The 17,041-nt window shown below is 37.9% G+C and overlaps 2 protein-coding genes across 2 annotated transcripts in view; both read right to left on the bottom strand.

Annotated features, from left to right (window-relative positions):
* The window catches only part of LOC148085133 (uncharacterized), a 523,722-nt gene that overhangs the window by 256,334 nt on the left and 250,347 nt on the right, over positions 1-17,041 (bottom strand). The window lies entirely within an intron of this gene.
* LOC148085139 (NLR family CARD domain-containing protein 3-like) lies at positions 7,530-16,118 on the bottom strand. Its single transcript, XM_087783300.1, has 6 exons — positions 14,295-16,118; positions 13,129-13,305; positions 12,337-12,513; positions 8,896-9,069; positions 8,660-8,833; positions 7,530-8,362 (listed from the first exon to the last, which is right to left on the bottom strand). Exons 1-6 carry the CDS (start codon positions 15,659-15,661, stop codon positions 8,320-8,322), a joined length of 2,112 nt encoding a protein of 703 aa, XP_087639426.1. The 5' UTR covers positions 15,662-16,118; the 3' UTR covers positions 7,530-8,319.

Here is a 17,041-nt window from a genome sequence, read left to right as displayed (position 1 = left end):
GTGCCAGAAACCATCAGTAGATTCTGATCCACAGACCTCAGAGCCCGAGCTGGAGTGTAAGGCTGGATCAGATCAGTGATGTAAGGAGGAGCCTGACCATGAATAGATCTGAAAGTGGAAACTTTTACATTTATATCGATAATGATTAATTCATTGGAGTTATTAATTAACTATGAAACACTACTTTGAATCAATCTCATTTACTGAAGTCACTTCGTGTTGTTGTGATTAATGTTCTTTACTGAGTAAGAGGCTCTTAAATTGATTATACAAACATATGAAAAATTGGGTCCGGTCCTGGTCCTTTGTTGCAGGCTGGCAAAGATCTCCCTTGACCGAGTTGGCGTAACTGTCCAGAGATGTATCTTTACTCGGTGCAAGGGGTCACAAGTCTTTTCTGGAAGAGCAGTTTGGTTGCTTGGTTCAGGCTTGCTTGGCTGGCTGCAGGAGATTGGGTTGCAGCTTGCTTGTGTCTTGAGAAGCTATGGTCAAGCTGGGAAGCTTCTCTCACCAAGTTGCAGGAAGGGAAGGGGCAGGAGTCAAGAACGGGGTCGAAGAGAGGTGAGGATGGGACCCCAAGAGTGACAAGCGTGTCAGGAGTGTAAGGACCAGAGAGTCAAGAGCGTGATTTGTATCACGCACTGCCTCTTTAAGCTATTCAGTCTTGACCCAGGATTGATGCGCTGTTACTGATTCCTCACCCCCCATTGGCTGGAGATGAATGAACCACTTGAAGTTTTATTGTCAAAATAATTGTGTGATGTGTTTAAAGCTGGATTATGTGCTGGACAAAGGGGCCCCAGCAGAAGAAGTTATAGTGAGGGATGCCGACATCTGCCTCTGAAAAGAGCATTTTTGGAGCCTTGGTTGCAACATGTAAACGGAAAGCAATGTAGGTTCAGATTTATTTTATTACTTTTGGTTCATCTTTGTTGGAAATGATGTATTAGGTTTAACCCGACTGCAATTATTTTTAACTTATACAATCTGTAGAGATCCTGCTCTACTAAACGTCTGCAGGACCTGAATTCACCAATTTAGTTTTAGTAAAATAATTAAACAATAAAAGTTCCACAAGTAGTTCAATCACAAATAAATGTACTTATAAAAGACAAAGACAAACAAAAATACTCTCAATTTAAACTATACTTGTCACTCGATCTAAAACACGAAATAATGAACAGTTTGTCCATCATTATTGAACATTAATGTTGCAGGCCTGAATCGTAGCTCAGGTGCGGTAAGACCGGATACGATGAGGCCGCTTCACTCCGCAAAGCAATCAATAAAAAAGTACCCAAGTGTCTGATGGATTTGGGGGAGGCTTCCATGTCGGGGGGGACTTGGAGGTGGTCAGTTGGCTCAGGTGGATTGGATATGCGGCTCCTTCAACTCAACTCAAATGCCGGATCTTTGATGATCTCTGAATGTCAGGCTGACAGAAAATCATCATCCAGCTTTTCTCGTTCCTTTTGGTTGCTCACAAACTCATCGGATCGTCAGTTGTCCTCCATCTAAACTCTTGAAAGCGGCATTTAAAAGTCCCGGGCTGTGTCCCATATCACGCACTTCTCTGTGTGCACTGGTTTATAGTACACATTAAGATGTGTATGTGTAACCAATGTGGAAAATGTAGGGTTGATAGCCGTGAACTATCAGTCCAGTAAATAAAAAAATTATGGACAGAAGAACATTCATCCACCACATACACAGTAGAGAGAATAAATATTTATATTATATTGTCTCCTACTCTAAACTATTATAAAAATATAAACAAAATATACTTTCACAAAGTATTCAATAACCAAACAAAAACAAAATAACCTCCTTGGCTGGAAAATGTATTGTCTTCAAACGAAAAATAATATTGTCTGTTTGTTGTGCTGACGAGCAAAATAAAAGTGCATAGAGTGAGTATCAATCCTGAAATACTCTAGTTTGTCCTGGAAGTCTTTGTGGAACAGATGTTTACTCGTCCTCCTTCGGTGACAATCAGGAACCAGCAAAGAACAGTGAAGTTCTAGGAGTGACAAGCGAGTGTTTCAATAGAAATGCAGGAGCGATGACACGTGTCTCAGTCTCTGAGCCGCTGAAGCATCTCAACACCACGCGATAACAAAATATAAAGTTCAACTCACTTTCAAACAAAGTGAAACAGTATAATATAAAATACAGTTGAGAAAATGTACACTTGCATGAAGTTACAAAACAATGTTCAAGCTTCATACACATAAACGTAAATAGTTGCTTCGATACAACGTTCATTTATACACAGAAATATAAACAGAAATATGAACAATAATATAAACGTATTGTTTAGGCTCACCTAGGAGTGACAAGCGAGTGTTTTAATTGCAATGCAGGAGCGATGACACGTGTCTCAGTCTCTGAGCCGCTGAAGCATCTCAACACCTGAGTCTCATCAGTGGAACACAAGTAAAACAATGACCGTCTTAAAGCGACAGTGTCTTAATGCGATACAAACATCGAAAAGTAATAAAACACAAAAATAACAACTGGGTTGAATTATATTATTCCAGTGAAAATAATTGAAACATAAAACACCAAATAAACGGCTGGGTTACATATGTACTTGGCCGGTGCTCAAATTTGGCCACGGTAGTACTGTCTCGAATAAAACTCTGCTGCTACACACTTACAGGAAATGACTCGACAGCTTCTTCTTCTATTACTTTTTAACACTGACTGAAACCAGTCTTTGAAACACTATCACTGACACTTGACAACACATTTTTTTCCAATTGAAACAAGTTGTGTTTCATTGTGTTATTACTGTTGTTGTGTTGTGTGACATTTACGTCGGTATCTGCTCTGAAAACGGTCGTCAGTGTAGCTTCAGTTTAGCTTCAGTTTAGCTTCAGTTTAGCTTCAGTTTAGCTTCAGTTTAGCTTCATCTACGTCATTAGATGGAGGTCGTTGAGGGTGGAAAGTGTCCATCGATCTACACTCAACTTTCCCAATTCAGTGCAGATTGTGGACTAGATTTTCGCACACTGATTATTGGGACACACTTGTGCGCTTAAAATATTAAGTGTAAGTGCAGAAGTGAACAATTTGCGACACAGTCCTGGTCTCACTCAATTCGCCGCTCCATGTCACTCAATCACGGGAACATGAGAAACACAGCTGTCATTCATTCCATCAATCCAAAATAAACATTCATAAATGAGTTAAATTGTCCATCATCTGATAATAATACATTTAAATTATGCACAGCAAAATGTACAAGATTAAATGTTATCAATAGGTTACTTAAATGAAATACCTTATTTGCTGAAAAAAAGTTCATAAAAATCCTACAAAGCAGATATTTTCTTTTCTCTGCTGATTCCATTTTTTCTTTCTTTCTGTCTGATTGAACAACTATTTTGACGGAGCTGTTTCATGTCAGATCTGCTTCCTTTTTAACACAGTTGCACCGAGCAATGCAACGCTACGAGTACTCGCTCTCCGAACCTGATGCATGCGCCGATGGACCGGTGCTGCTCGACCCATCCCAGGTGTGTAATGTGGCCTTCTACAGAGACAACCTACTGCCCCCTGCTGGCGAGTTCGTCCATCTTTCTCAGCGACGAGGCTGAGGCTCGAGACGTAATCCATAGCGACAGCCTGTAGAGGGCGTAACAGCATTTGTAGAACCACGGTTCTAAAAATAAAAGGGTTCATCTTGTGTTTGGGTCGGTCTGAACAATGAAACTAGAGATCCTCTCTAAAGAAACGTTAAATAAAATATTTTTTTTACTTTAAATTAATAATAGTGATGTGTTGATGAAGCTTCATGAAACAGTGTCATTATTTCCTGAGTCCACTAGATGTCACTCTTTGCTCTGTAAACTCGGGAGGGACTGATCTGTGAAAAATATGACCCTGCTTCATGAAGCTTCATCGACACATCAATAGATCTAATATCACTGGCGCTACAGAAGGCTGAACATATTTGTTTCTGGCTCCCTCTGCTGTTAGAGATAAAGACTTTTTTAGGTCAGTTTTATCTTCCTTAGAAGCTTAAAAGCCATAATAGAAAGAATGTTGTTTGTTTGCCAGTGTAAAACAAGGGTAAATGTTTATTTTTTAGTTTTAAAAAGGTGTATTCATGTATTATGATGGATACACAGAGACAAGCGAGGAAGAGTTTTGTTGTTTCCTTCTGTCTGCAGGAGCTGAACGAGTCATCACCCTCAAGATGGAAATCCCCGGCTCCATAACTCCTCTCATCCAGGAGATGTTGGAGAACTCTGGAGGCCTGGAGAGCGGCAGCTCTGCCCAGCTCTACCAAAGCAGTCCAGCCACACAATCGGCGTAGTGACGGCCGACAAAGTTATATGAATACATATAGATATGAACTATGGTGTTTGACATGAGGGCGACTGAAAACCTTTTCTGAGATGAGAAACTGTTGTATCCCTTCACTGTTTGGATCTTTTCGTACCACTGAGAGTATTGAGGAAGATGTTTGACTTTGATGTCACGTGTACATTATTCTGATGAACACAAAGAGCAAACAGAAGTTATTTCCAGTCCTCACATGTATGTGCACAAAAAGAAAGTCTCTACGAGTGTCACAGTCTATTCCAGGTTGTTGTCCACGTATTGTTTTGTGCTTCCAGACAAATGGAAAACAAATGATTGTATGATATGGTCACAGGTCTTTTCAAGAAATCCAGTTCATGAAGATTCATTATTAAAGTGTCTTTAAGTAGCCTTTGCTTTGTGTATATAAGCTGTACTCATTTCTGCAAAACTATGAAAAGTTTTAGGCTTCACTTGGTTTTGAAAAGAAAAAACCTTTTATGTGTTTTGTTCATAGGTTTGTGATTCCAGGAAATACATTTTACTGAAGGAAGTTTTTGTGTTCGAATAAATACTGGACACTTAACTAATCACCGGCTGTTCAGAATGAGGCGTTCACGGTTCCCCCCCTTTTGTTTTGACGTACAGTAGGTATGAACAAGTAGCACTCCAGTCGGGGCATATCTTTCTGGTCACTTAGCAGACAGAGACGGAGTCTGGAAGTGTTGAGGTGGATCACATCTCGGGCTCGGACGTTCCTGTAGCAGCTTCATGATATTGATCCATGTGAAGAGTGGTGTACATACACACTGTATTGAATACAAGTGATTCTCAAAAGCCTCTATGTGGGTCCGTGTCATGTCGTGGTGGGGAAAACTAGATTGTAGTGGTCCCTCTGGACGGGGGATCGTGAAGGTCCTTCTGATATTTGTCCTCACGCATCGTCCCCTGTGTTAGAAACATGCAGGATCCAGAGCAACCTCACACCCTGTGATACACTTGATGCCAAAACGCCTTCACATCATCTTGACCATCGTTACTGTACACACACCAATGTCTCAGGAAGGAATCATGTTGTGTGCTTGGCCTGTCCATTGTATATGTTCTGTGCTGCCCCCCCACTATGTCACTAACATACACACCTCTGCTACTGAGCCCCTGTGTTTCAAATCACTCAGACCAGAAGTTGTGCAGAGAGACTCCGACCCTGAACATTATGGTCTCACCATGTGTGGAGTCTCTCTACGAGTCCTTATTTCTTCTTCTTTTTTTTGTACGGTCAAAGCTGCTTTCATTTAGGACTTAACATGTCCAGAACAACTTTTCTCTGCACAGCTGATCTGGAAGAGAAACGGACGCACCTTCGCTTTGAAACGTATTGAATATGTTGCAATTTTGTCAAGATTATCAAGAGACTTTGATTTAAAAACAAAACCCAACATTTAATGATTATTGTTGTGTCGTGTGAATCACTTTTATAACTACATTCTGCTGTATTTGAGTCTCAAGTGTTGCCTTCAGTTTCCTCCAGCAGGAAAGAATGTTGCTGTTGTTTCTTCTAAATAATGAAAAAATAAAACATCAGGTCTATATAAAGTGCTGAAATTAAACAAATAATAAACTATTATATAAGTACTATATGATTCACCAACACATGTCATCTTCAGGGTGTGACACCCCTGATGTCAACACAAAGGACGATGTGTCAGTTAAAGGATAAAGAAAGACTAAAATGCTGCTAATTGTAATCTGAGAGAACATCGCTCCCTCTAGTGGTGATTTAAGATAGTTCACTGTCCTGTCAATAATTCTGCAAGGACTAAGATAAGTTTTCCTCGCTGCAGGGATGGAGTGAACCACGACAGGTGATGATAGAGTGACTCGTGTGTTTATTTATTGACAATGGCTCCATCTAGTGGTGCGACTGTAGATTACAGTCAATGTTTTACAATCCAACTCTTGAACACATCACAGGAAGTAAATACCTGTTGTTTGTAATAATGGAGCCGTAAAAATGGAAAACTAATTATTTTCAATCCTGTTATATATTAGAGGCTTCAATAAGCACCACTGTTGTACGGCGTGTTCTTCTTACTCTGACATGCTGCTCATCCAAAACTAGTGATGGTGAGATGAAGCTTCATTAACAGTGTCATCATGTTTATTGCTCAGTAGGTGGCGCCTCCGTTTAAAAATGATATGAGGTTTGATCCAAGTACGTGTTTATTGTTAAATGTTTAAATATTAAATATATTTATTGAAGTTCTCAGGCTCAGCTCCAGCTAGTGTTTCCTCATCAAACACATTGAAAGTGTCAGTGCACAAGTGCAAGATTTACACTGAGAGACTGAGATCTTTCACTACAAACACATTTAAAATATAGATTCATTTAAGTGTTTTTATGATCATTTCTTCTCATGTGGAGCTTCAATCCAAGAGTTACAGACGAGCAGTCTGGAGGTATTTGGATGTTTTCAAGTGTCTTTTTGGACGAAGATGAAGACGAAGACAACTGAGCTCCAGTTGCTACATTAACATTCATTTTTGTCTATAACTCTAAAAAGAACACATTACTCTCAAATTAATCCCAATCCTTAGTCAACATGAGGGCGAGTAGAACATGAGTTTGAATTTTGCGTTTATTATTACTTCAGACGTGTGAAAAGACAACAAAAGACTTAAAACATCACATGATTCCAGAACTGTTGTAATAGTTTTATTTGACCTACTATTACATGATTGAGTAAATAATGTTGAATACATTCAACTGTTACTTTAACATACTTTCATTTGCAGTTAATGAAGGAAGAAAAACTCTCTAAACTGGATCAAGATTGTCTCACGATACATTTGTCAAAGTGTAGATTCTCTTGTCGATTATAACAATAATGATCAGTTTATAAAATATAATATAGTGTGATTTTGAGAATATTGTGCAAATAACTGTATGTTTTGAAGCTGTTTGACTAGAGGATTGAATTTGTTGATCTTTTTTAATTCATGTTTCTCTCGCTCTGTTCCTCTGATGACATCATTTCTAGGCGACAGATGAGATGAAGTCAATCTGTCACGATCATGTTTAGCTACTGTTGAGAAGTACAGTTTGAAAAAATAACCATTAAACCACTTACTTTCAGAGTAAAAGAGGTTTAACTAGAGAACGATCATAAAAGTCACAAACAAACGTGAAACAAATCCAGCAGGTATGTTAGGAAACATTTTACTTATAACATATTTTCTTGTGTTTCTTCTGAGAGTCACTCTGATAGTCTCACTTCCTCTCCACCTCCAGTCGCAGCTTTTCAAATCTGTCAGGATGATCCAGATAATCCTGATCCTCCATCAAGTTCCTGTTGTCGTTGGACAGTAGGAGGCGCTGCTGTGTGTGAGTCCAGTGAGAGTGAAGACTGAGAGAAGAAGAGACATGAGGTGATGATGGTGGAAGAACGTTGTCTTGACGATCATATACTGATCCAAACTGAGACGAGTCAATGTTCTGTCAACATTCTTCTGAGAACTTGAGAGAAGAACCATGTGACTGAAACATCCCAGAATCATCTTGAATGTCAGATTTGAAGATGAAGTCAGCAGCTAAACTAGCATGTAGCTAACATGAGTCTAGTCTAGTTGTGATGAAGATGTTCAAGTGAACACATGATTCAATATGAAGTGATTCATGTGTGAAATGATGTTTAAAGTGACTCAACATTGTGAGTTGATGATCAAACTCACGTCTGATTTCAAATATTTGACAGAAATATTTCTTTGTTCTCCACTGACAGTCAAACTGAAACAATGTTGATGTTGAAGCTCCTGAAGAGTTTTGAGCTGAAGGACTTGAAGATTTGGAATCAGAGCTTCACTTGATACTGTAACTGTGAGTCTTTAACATCTGCACGTTTGTTCTGGAATCTTCTTCATCAAGTCCATGTCCACAAAGACCTTCAACTGCTGTGTCAGCAGATGAGCTTTGATGTTGAAGTCAATCAATGGAATCAAACTTACCATTCATGGATGAAGGTCTAACATCTCTGGTCCACAGTCATCCAGCCTGGAGGAAGAAAGAGTCAGAAGATCAGATTCATTTGATTCAGATGTTTCATGAATATTGTTTCATTCTCAGTGGACGACTCAGTCATGACTGTTGATGACAACAAAGATGGATCTATAAACAGGCTGCTCAGTCTCAACTGTCTCCTTCATGCTTCCACTGGTATCCAGCAGGAGAACATGGAGGAACTCAGAGTTTGGATTCGTGTGCTCAGTTCAGATGAAGAGTCTGAGCATCAAATGTTCAGTCTGAAGATCTTTGGAGTTCAGTCAGTGAGTTCTGCTGCTCTGTTCATACCTGAGAGTCTCCAGTCTCCAGTCTGGACTCTTCAGTCCAGCAGACAGCAGCTCCAGTCCTGGTCCTCCTGGATGATTCCCGCTCAGGTCCAGTTCTCTCAGGTGGGATGGGTTCAATGTCAGAGCTGAGGCCAGAGAAGAACAACCTCTCTCTGAGATCTGACACCCTGACAGACTGAAATGAAGGAGAAACACTTTTAGAAACTTATCAGAACCAAGAGAAGATGATGTTCTGACCTGAGAGTCTCCAGGTGACAGTGTGGACTCTTCAGTCCAGCAGACAGCAGCTCCACTCCTGGATCCTGCAGGTTGTTGTCACTCAGGTCCAGTAGAGTCAGACTAGAGGACGGAGAGCTGAGGACTGAGGACAGAAGTGAACAACTTCTCTCTGACAGTCCACAGCAGCTCAGCCTGTGAAAGAGACGAGTTTCATCAACAAGTGACTTTTTCAATTTTCTATTTGACAAGAATTGAAAGAGTTTATTTAAAGACAAACTCAACTATTTCCATTGATAAGATCTTCAGTTGTGGTTTGTTGTCTGCTTCCTCTCTAATATAGTTCAGTCAAAGTTTCTTTCAAACCTTTGATACCAACTATTGACACGTCATTGATTCATGCTGGACTTTTGAACATCAACAAGTGTTTGATTGAATGTGTTCATGTTATGGTTGATTTGATGTTGATGGACCAGATGAAGAGAAACTATGGAAGTATATCAGTTCCATCACAATATTGAATGGTTTCAACCTTTCAAATGTTGAATTACTTTTTTGAATAATTGAAGATTAAATAATTAAATGCTTTGTATATTAAATGTTTTATTAATTTAATTGAATAATAAAAACAATATTTTTTAATTGAGTTAAGTTTTTTTTCAACCATATAGTTTAATATTGTTATCAACAAGTATCCTTTTAAATTCATTATAAAAATGTCAAAGTGTTTAAAATCCAATATAAATTTTAACCCTGGAGTTTTGAAGAGTTAAAAAACATTTATATTTTAACGTTGTAGTTTTGAAGAGGTAAAAAATATTTATATTTTAATGTTGTAGTTTTGAAGAGATAAAAAATATTTATATTTTAATGTTGTAGTTTTTTTGTACCTCTTCAAAACTATAACATTAAAAATTGTTGCCCAAATGTGTAAAATGTTGTTTTTTGAAGGCTCGAAAAAGTTGTAAAATATAAATATTTGGTTCCTCTTCTTAATGTTGGAGTTTTGAAGAGGTAAACAAAAAAAATATTAACGTCTGAGTTTTGAAGAGGTAAAAAATATTTTTATTTTAACGTTGTAGATTTGAAGAGGTAAAAATATATATATATATATATATATATATATATATATATATATATATATATATATATATATATATATATATATATATATATATATATATTTAAATGTTGTAGTTTTGAAGAGGTGAAAAAAAAATAAAAAAAATAATGATGTTTTAAAGTTGTATTTTTATTTTATTTTTTTATTTTTTACCTCTTCAAAACTACAACATTAATATATATATATATATATATTTTTTTTTTTACCTCTTCAAATCTACAACGTTAAAATATAAATATTTTTTAACTCTTTTTTTTACCTCTTCAAAACACAGACATTATAAAAATGCTGGTATGGAATTATAAATTAAAAAATCGAGATTCAATATTTTTAACAAGTATCATTTTAAATTTATTTTTTAAACGTGTTTAAAATCCAATATATAATATATATATATTAAACTCTATGTCTAATTTTTTTTCCATTATTCAATGAAAACAAAACCAACCTTTCAATATTTAAATTATTGAATTAAATTTTTCAGAAAATAATTCTATGGTTAAAAAAAATACAACAATCAATAAAATGAAATGTTAAATTCAATCCTTCAATTCTCTGATGACACTGATCTACTTGCATAAGAAACAAAGCAAATGTTTTTCAATATTCAGTTCATGAGCTGAAAATAGATTCAACTGCTCCAACAGGAAGTGACATTTATCAACTCGTCATATTCAAAGTAGGAAATCGACACTTTTCTCTCTTAATGTTTGACCTTGAAAATGTTGAAAACCATGATCAACTTGATGAGACTGATTGTTGCAACAGTCACATGTCAGGAGAATGATCACAGATACCATCAGCACAATGGATTCAACAAGAAATGGAGACACATGTGTTCAGTGTGAAGTGAAGTAGTTGTAGATGAGCCTCACAAATCATTGGAGAAAGACATTTCTTACCAACATGTTAGTTTTCACACCCGTATATAACCTGAGCACAAATATTGATATTTTCTTACAACACACTTGGTTGTCACGTCAATACTTCATCTCTCCTGTCCTGTTTGTGGGGGCGCTAATCCTCTAAATGAGGGTGAAGAAGTCGTAACCAGCGGCTGATGAAGATGACGAGTTAACAATAGTGTCAGTACACGATGAGGGCAGCCTACACTGTACAAAAACAAACAACTCACCACACATGGATTTCCTAAATGTTACAAAATAAAATGTTCATATCTGGATCTACTACCTGAAAGAATCAATAATCAAACAGAAATATCTTCTTCACATTTGAAGTTAATCTTACAGCAAATGACATCAACTTTCATTGATCTCTTTACATCCACCACACATGATGACTTTAACCACGTCTTTAAAATGATCATCAATATATGATTTGACTGTTAACTGATGCTTTTACAAAACTATACTTTTTATACGTGAGTGTCAGTGAAATTAAGTTATTTATAATCGTATTATTGATCTTTATTTTATAATGATTTTATTCACACAGTTGCAACAATAAATTCAAGTAAAAACTGTCATTTATTGTAAACAATTGACTTTGAAATGATTGTTAATGTGGTTCAGTTCGTCAAAGTCACCACTCTGAGTGTTTTCTCTGTCACAAGACAAAAGTATTTATGATTCCTTTAATAATACTGACGTGTACAAAATACTTATTAAGTGAACAAAGATCTGGTGTTTTTTTGTTTATGTTTTAAGTCTCCGTTGATGTTTGTTTTGACTCTGTTGGTTTGGACTGTTGCTGAATGAATTGGAGTCTCAGTAAAAGACATGACAAACAAAACTTATTGGCTTCAATGAACATTTATGAACATATTTAGCTTCAAAAGAAGCTTAAAGTAAGTAACTAGTTTTTTTTCATTAAAGAAACTTCAAGATAAATTGAAGAAAAATGTAAGAATGATGCGATTAGTCGACTTAATGGTTGAATATTTGGTGACCAGTCGACTGTTAAAATAGTCGTAGACCTCATGAACAACAGATGAACCATAAGAGAAGAACAGAGACAACAACGGTGGAAAAAACAAACAATGAAAACAAATCAAAGACAAACCTCAAGATTCCACTCTAAAGTGTTTTGTCTTCTACGAGACAGATGACGCGAGAACACTGGATAAAGAATATGAAGGACTGTTGTTTTCATTATTATTCATTTTCATTTAAAGTTGACGCTTGTTTGTTTATCATTACAATGATTTATTAAGATGATATTTTTATAAACTACGTAACATCTTTACCTGCTACACAAACATACAAATGTATCTATGAGCTGCTTCACTGAAGAACAAAGTGATGACAGACTTTGACTCGTGTTTCCACCTCTGACTTTACATTTGAGCTTTGATGATGTAGAAAAGATGATGTTCTGACCTGAGAGTCTCCAGGTGACAGTGTGGACTCTTCAGTCCAGCAGACAGCAGCTCCACTCCTGGATCCTGCAGGTTCCAGTTGAGACTCAGGTCCAGTAGAGTCAGACTAGAGGACGGAGAGCTGAGGACTGAGGACAGAAGTGAACAACTTCTCTCTGACAGGAAACAACTGCTCAGCCTGTGAAAGAGACGAGTTTCATCAACAAGTGACTTTTTCAATTCTTTATTTAAAAACAATCAACTATTTACTTTCATAAGATCATGGTCACATGTTTGTTTGAATATTTATCAGGTTGGTATAAATGAGGGTGAAATGTTGAACATGACGACAGAAACACAAACATGAAGAAGGAGTAACAACAATGTTGAGGTTGTGGTTTGTTGTTAAATATTTACTTTAGAAAAACAGACTTTCCTACAAACTAGTGAGACATCATTGATTTATGCTGAATTGTTGGAACATGAACAAGTATTTCAGTGAATGTTTTCATGTGATCAACTTGATCTTGATTAATCAAATTAAATTAAATAAAGTGTTTTTCAACATTCAGTTCATGAGCTGAAAATAAATAATACTTCAACAGGAAGTGACATTTATCAACACATCGTCTGCGAACAAGGAAATCTGGCTCAGTTGCTTCATCAACCAGGAAACAAGAGCTGAGACGACACTCGTCTAGTTTCTCTCCAGATAATAGAAACATGACATTTATTTCTATCTTCATTTCTCCTGAGAGACAAGAAACCAGATGAACTGTGGACCAGACATGAAGAGAGAAGATGATGTTCTGACCTGAGAGTCTCCAGGTGACAGTGTGGACTCTTCAGTCCAGCAGACAGCAGCTCCACTCCTGGATCCTGCAGGTCTAAGTTGTTACTCAGGTCCAGTAGAGTCAGACTAGAGGACGGAGAGCTGAGGACTGAGGACAGAAGTGAACAACTTCTCTCTGACAGTCCACACCAGCTCAGCCTGTGAAAGAGACGAGTTTCATCAACAAGTGACTTTTTCAATTTTCTATTTGACAAGAATTGAAAGAGTTTATTTATAGTTTAATATTGTTATTTTAGTAATAAATAAAATGAAAAAAATTCAAGATTCAATATTTTTAACAAGTGGCTTTTTTAATTGAATATACAAATGTTAAAGTGTTTAAAATCCAATATATAATATATATTCAAATTATTTAATAAAATGATTCAGAAAATATTTCTATGGTTAAAAAAATAGAACATTTTAGTAAAATTAATTGTTAAATTCAATCCTTCAATTCTCTGATGACACTGATCTACTTGCATAAGAAACAAAGCAAATGTTTTTCAATATTCAGTTCATGAGCTGAAAATACATTCAACTGCTCCAACAGGAAGTGACATTTATGAACTTATTTTGCTTAAAAAGAATCTTAAAGTAATACATAACATGAATATTTTAAATTAAATACATGCAGTCGGACAAAGAGGACTATGAAGACGAACCCCTTTGATTTTATTATATATTTTTATTAGACACACATTTCCTGAGAAAAAGACAAGAGTTGACCTTTTGTATGAAACAGTAAAGTTAAATAAAGCTGCATTTTTATTGATGTAACCTTCGTGGTTTTGTTTCATTCAAGAAACTTCATGTGAATTTAAGATGAAGATTTTGTAGAAATCAGGCTCAGAGCTGCTGTGAAGGTCACACATGCTAACTTAAGTTTATTTTCTATAAATAAATGTTGCGTACACATTCATTTGTGTATACGCAGTATAATTAATGAGGCCACATGTTTTTCAATTCTCTATTTGACAAGACTGAACTAGTTACATCATAAAATCACATATTGTATGAATATTTGAGGAAGGTTTGTCTAAATTAGGATCAGTTTGTTAAACACGATGACAAACACAACAATCATCAAAGAGTAAATCAAACATTCATGTTTAGTTCATATCATCAGAAATGTTTGAACAACTTACAGAACTTGATTTGCGGCTTGAACCACCGGCAGAAGCCTCTCAAGAACCTTCTCTGAACCATATCTTGAGTATTTCTTCAGGTCAAACTCGTCCAGATGTTCCTCTGAGGACAGTAAGATGAAGGCCAGGGCCGACCATTGAGCAGAAGACATTCGATCAGAGAGACGTCCTGATCTCATCTTCTGTTGGACCTCCTCCACCAGAGAAGTGTCCTTCACTTCATTCAGACAGTGGAACAGGTTGATGATTCTCACTGGAGACACATTCTTCTTACTTATCTTCTCCTTGATGAGCTCTGCTGTGTTGTGATTGGTCCAGGAGCTACTTCCTGTCTGTCTCAACAAACCTGGAAGGAGACTCTGGCTGGTCTGCAGAGAAAGACCCAGAAGGAAGCGCAGGAACAAGTCCAAATGTCCATTTGGACTTTTTAGAGTCTCATCTATTGCTGTCTGGTAGAACCTTTCTGTTTGACTTTTGTTTTTCAACAATCTTGAAGATTTGGATGTTAGTTTTGATTCCATCAGGTTGACTCCAGAGTTGATGAAGGTCTGGTGGACGTGAAGAGCAGCCAGAAACTCCTGAACACTCAGGTGGATGAAGCAGAACACCTTGTCCTGGTACAGTCCTCTCTCCTCTCTGAAGATCTGAGTGAACACTCCTGAGTAAACTGAAGCTGCTGAGATGTTGATGTCACACTCTGTGAGGTCTGACTTATAGAAGATCAAGTTTCCTCTCTGCAGATGCTCAAAAGCCAGTTTTCCCAGAGACTTTATCATCTTCCTGCTCTTATGATCAGAAACTGTGTCAGTCCCAGATCCTCCGTCGAACTTCAGCTTCTTGACTTTCAACTGAACCACCAGGAAGTAGATGAACATCTCAGTCAGGGTCTTGGGCAGCTGTCCTGTCTCTGTGCTCTTCAACATGTCCAGAACTGTGGCAGTGATCCAGCAGAAGATCGGGATGTGACACATGATGTAGATGCTTCGTGACCTCCTGATGTGAGACATGATGCTGCTGGTCTGCTCCTCATCTCTGAACCTCTTCCTGAAGTACTCCTCCTTCTGGAGGTCATTGAACCCTCTGACCTCTGTCACCATGTCCACACACTCAGGAGGGATCTGATTGGCTGCTGCAGGTCGTGTGGTGATCCAGAGACGCGCTGAGGGAAGAAGATCCCCCCTGATGAGGTTTGTCAGCAGGACGTCTACTGAGGTGGACTCTGTAGCTTCTATCAGGCGCCGACTGTTGAAGTCCAGAGGGAGTCGACACTCGTCCAGACCATCAAAGATGAACAGAACCTGGAGTCCTTCAAAGCTGCTGAGTCTGGATTCTCTGGTTTCAGGAAAGAAAAGATGAACAAGTTCCATCAAACTCAACTTCTTCTCTTTCAGCAGGTTCAGCTCTCTGAAGGTGAAAGGAAAGATGAAGTGGAAGTTCTGGTGGGCTTTGTCTTCAGCCCAGTCCAGAGTGACCTTCTGTGTCAGGAGGGTCTTCCCAATGCCAGCCACGCCCTTCGTCAGCAGTGTTCTGATTGGTCGTTCTCTGTCAGGTGAGGCTTTAAAGAGGTCTTCTTGTCTGATGGTGGTTTCTGGTCTGGTCTGGTTCCTGGTGGCTGCTTCGATCTGTCGGACCTCATGCTCCTGGTTGACCTGGTCTGTGCCACCCTCAGTGATGTAGAGCTCAGTGAAGATCTCATTCAGAGGAGCAGAGTTTCCTGCTTTAGCGACCCCCTCAGACACACTGTGGAACTTCTTCTGCAGGCTCCTCTTCAGTCGTCCTCCACACTCTGAAGCAAGACTTCCTGAATGAAGACATAAGTCACACGAGTCAGAAGATTGTAGAAGGTGAAAATGGAGTAAAATCTTCTAATCTGATGCAAGTGTTCTTCATCTTCATCATGTTTGTTCACATTCACGTTCTTACTGCTCCACAGATGCTCGGCCAGATCCTCCTCCTCCATGTCCTTCAGGAGATGAACTGTGATCTTCAGGAATTCTTCTCTGATGCTTCTCCACTTCTCATCTTCCTCCTCAGTCTGTGGAGTCTCTGGACTCACAAACCTCCAGACTCTCTTCAGCTCCTTCTGCATATAGTTGTAGAAGTTTCTCTCCAGTGACTGGAACAGAATCACAGAGAAGAAAGTCAGAGTGATAGTGGATCATCTCAAGAACCACAAAGACCAGAAGCTTTAACTTGGATTCAGATGAAGGATGATGAATAGAAGGAACCTCTAGGATGAGGACCTCCTCTAGTTTATGAACATACCAGCCATTTGATTTCCAGTTGTGAGGGATGTTGCTGACAAATGAGAAGCTCTGAGTTCTGATGGTCCATTCTGAGAAGAAGAGATGAAATCAGACTGTAAATAAACTCTTGTCGTGTTGAAGGTTCTGATCAAAAGCAAACTAGAAGGTTCCTTTTAAAACCCACTTTCATCTCCATTAGAACTTACATTTTGTCAAGCTAAGATGTTTATTTTAAATATAATTTTATAAAAATGAGTATTCTTGGTCTTATTATTGAAAGACAACTCTGATCAACTCTCATCTGTTTCTATCCTGGTATTCACCAGCTGAACCACTAGATGTCCTCACACTGCTGCACATGTCCACCTCTGCACTACAACTGTGAAAGCAACGTTTGAGGTTTTTAATTGTGTCTTTATCTCCCCCTGCTGGTGATGTGAGTGAAGTGAAGTTCTTTGGTTTAATGTGTGTATGAACCTGGTAGACTCACACTTGTTCACT

The sequence above is a fragment of the Callionymus lyra genome, chromosome 2, assembly GCF_982586985.1.
Source record: "Callionymus lyra chromosome 2, fCalLyr1.hap1.1, whole genome shotgun sequence".
NCBI lineage: Eukaryota > Metazoa > Chordata > Actinopteri > Syngnathiformes > Callionymidae > Callionymus > Callionymus lyra.
The sequence above is the reverse complement of the archived record's forward strand: the minus strand, read 5'-3'. Positions and strand labels throughout refer to the sequence as shown.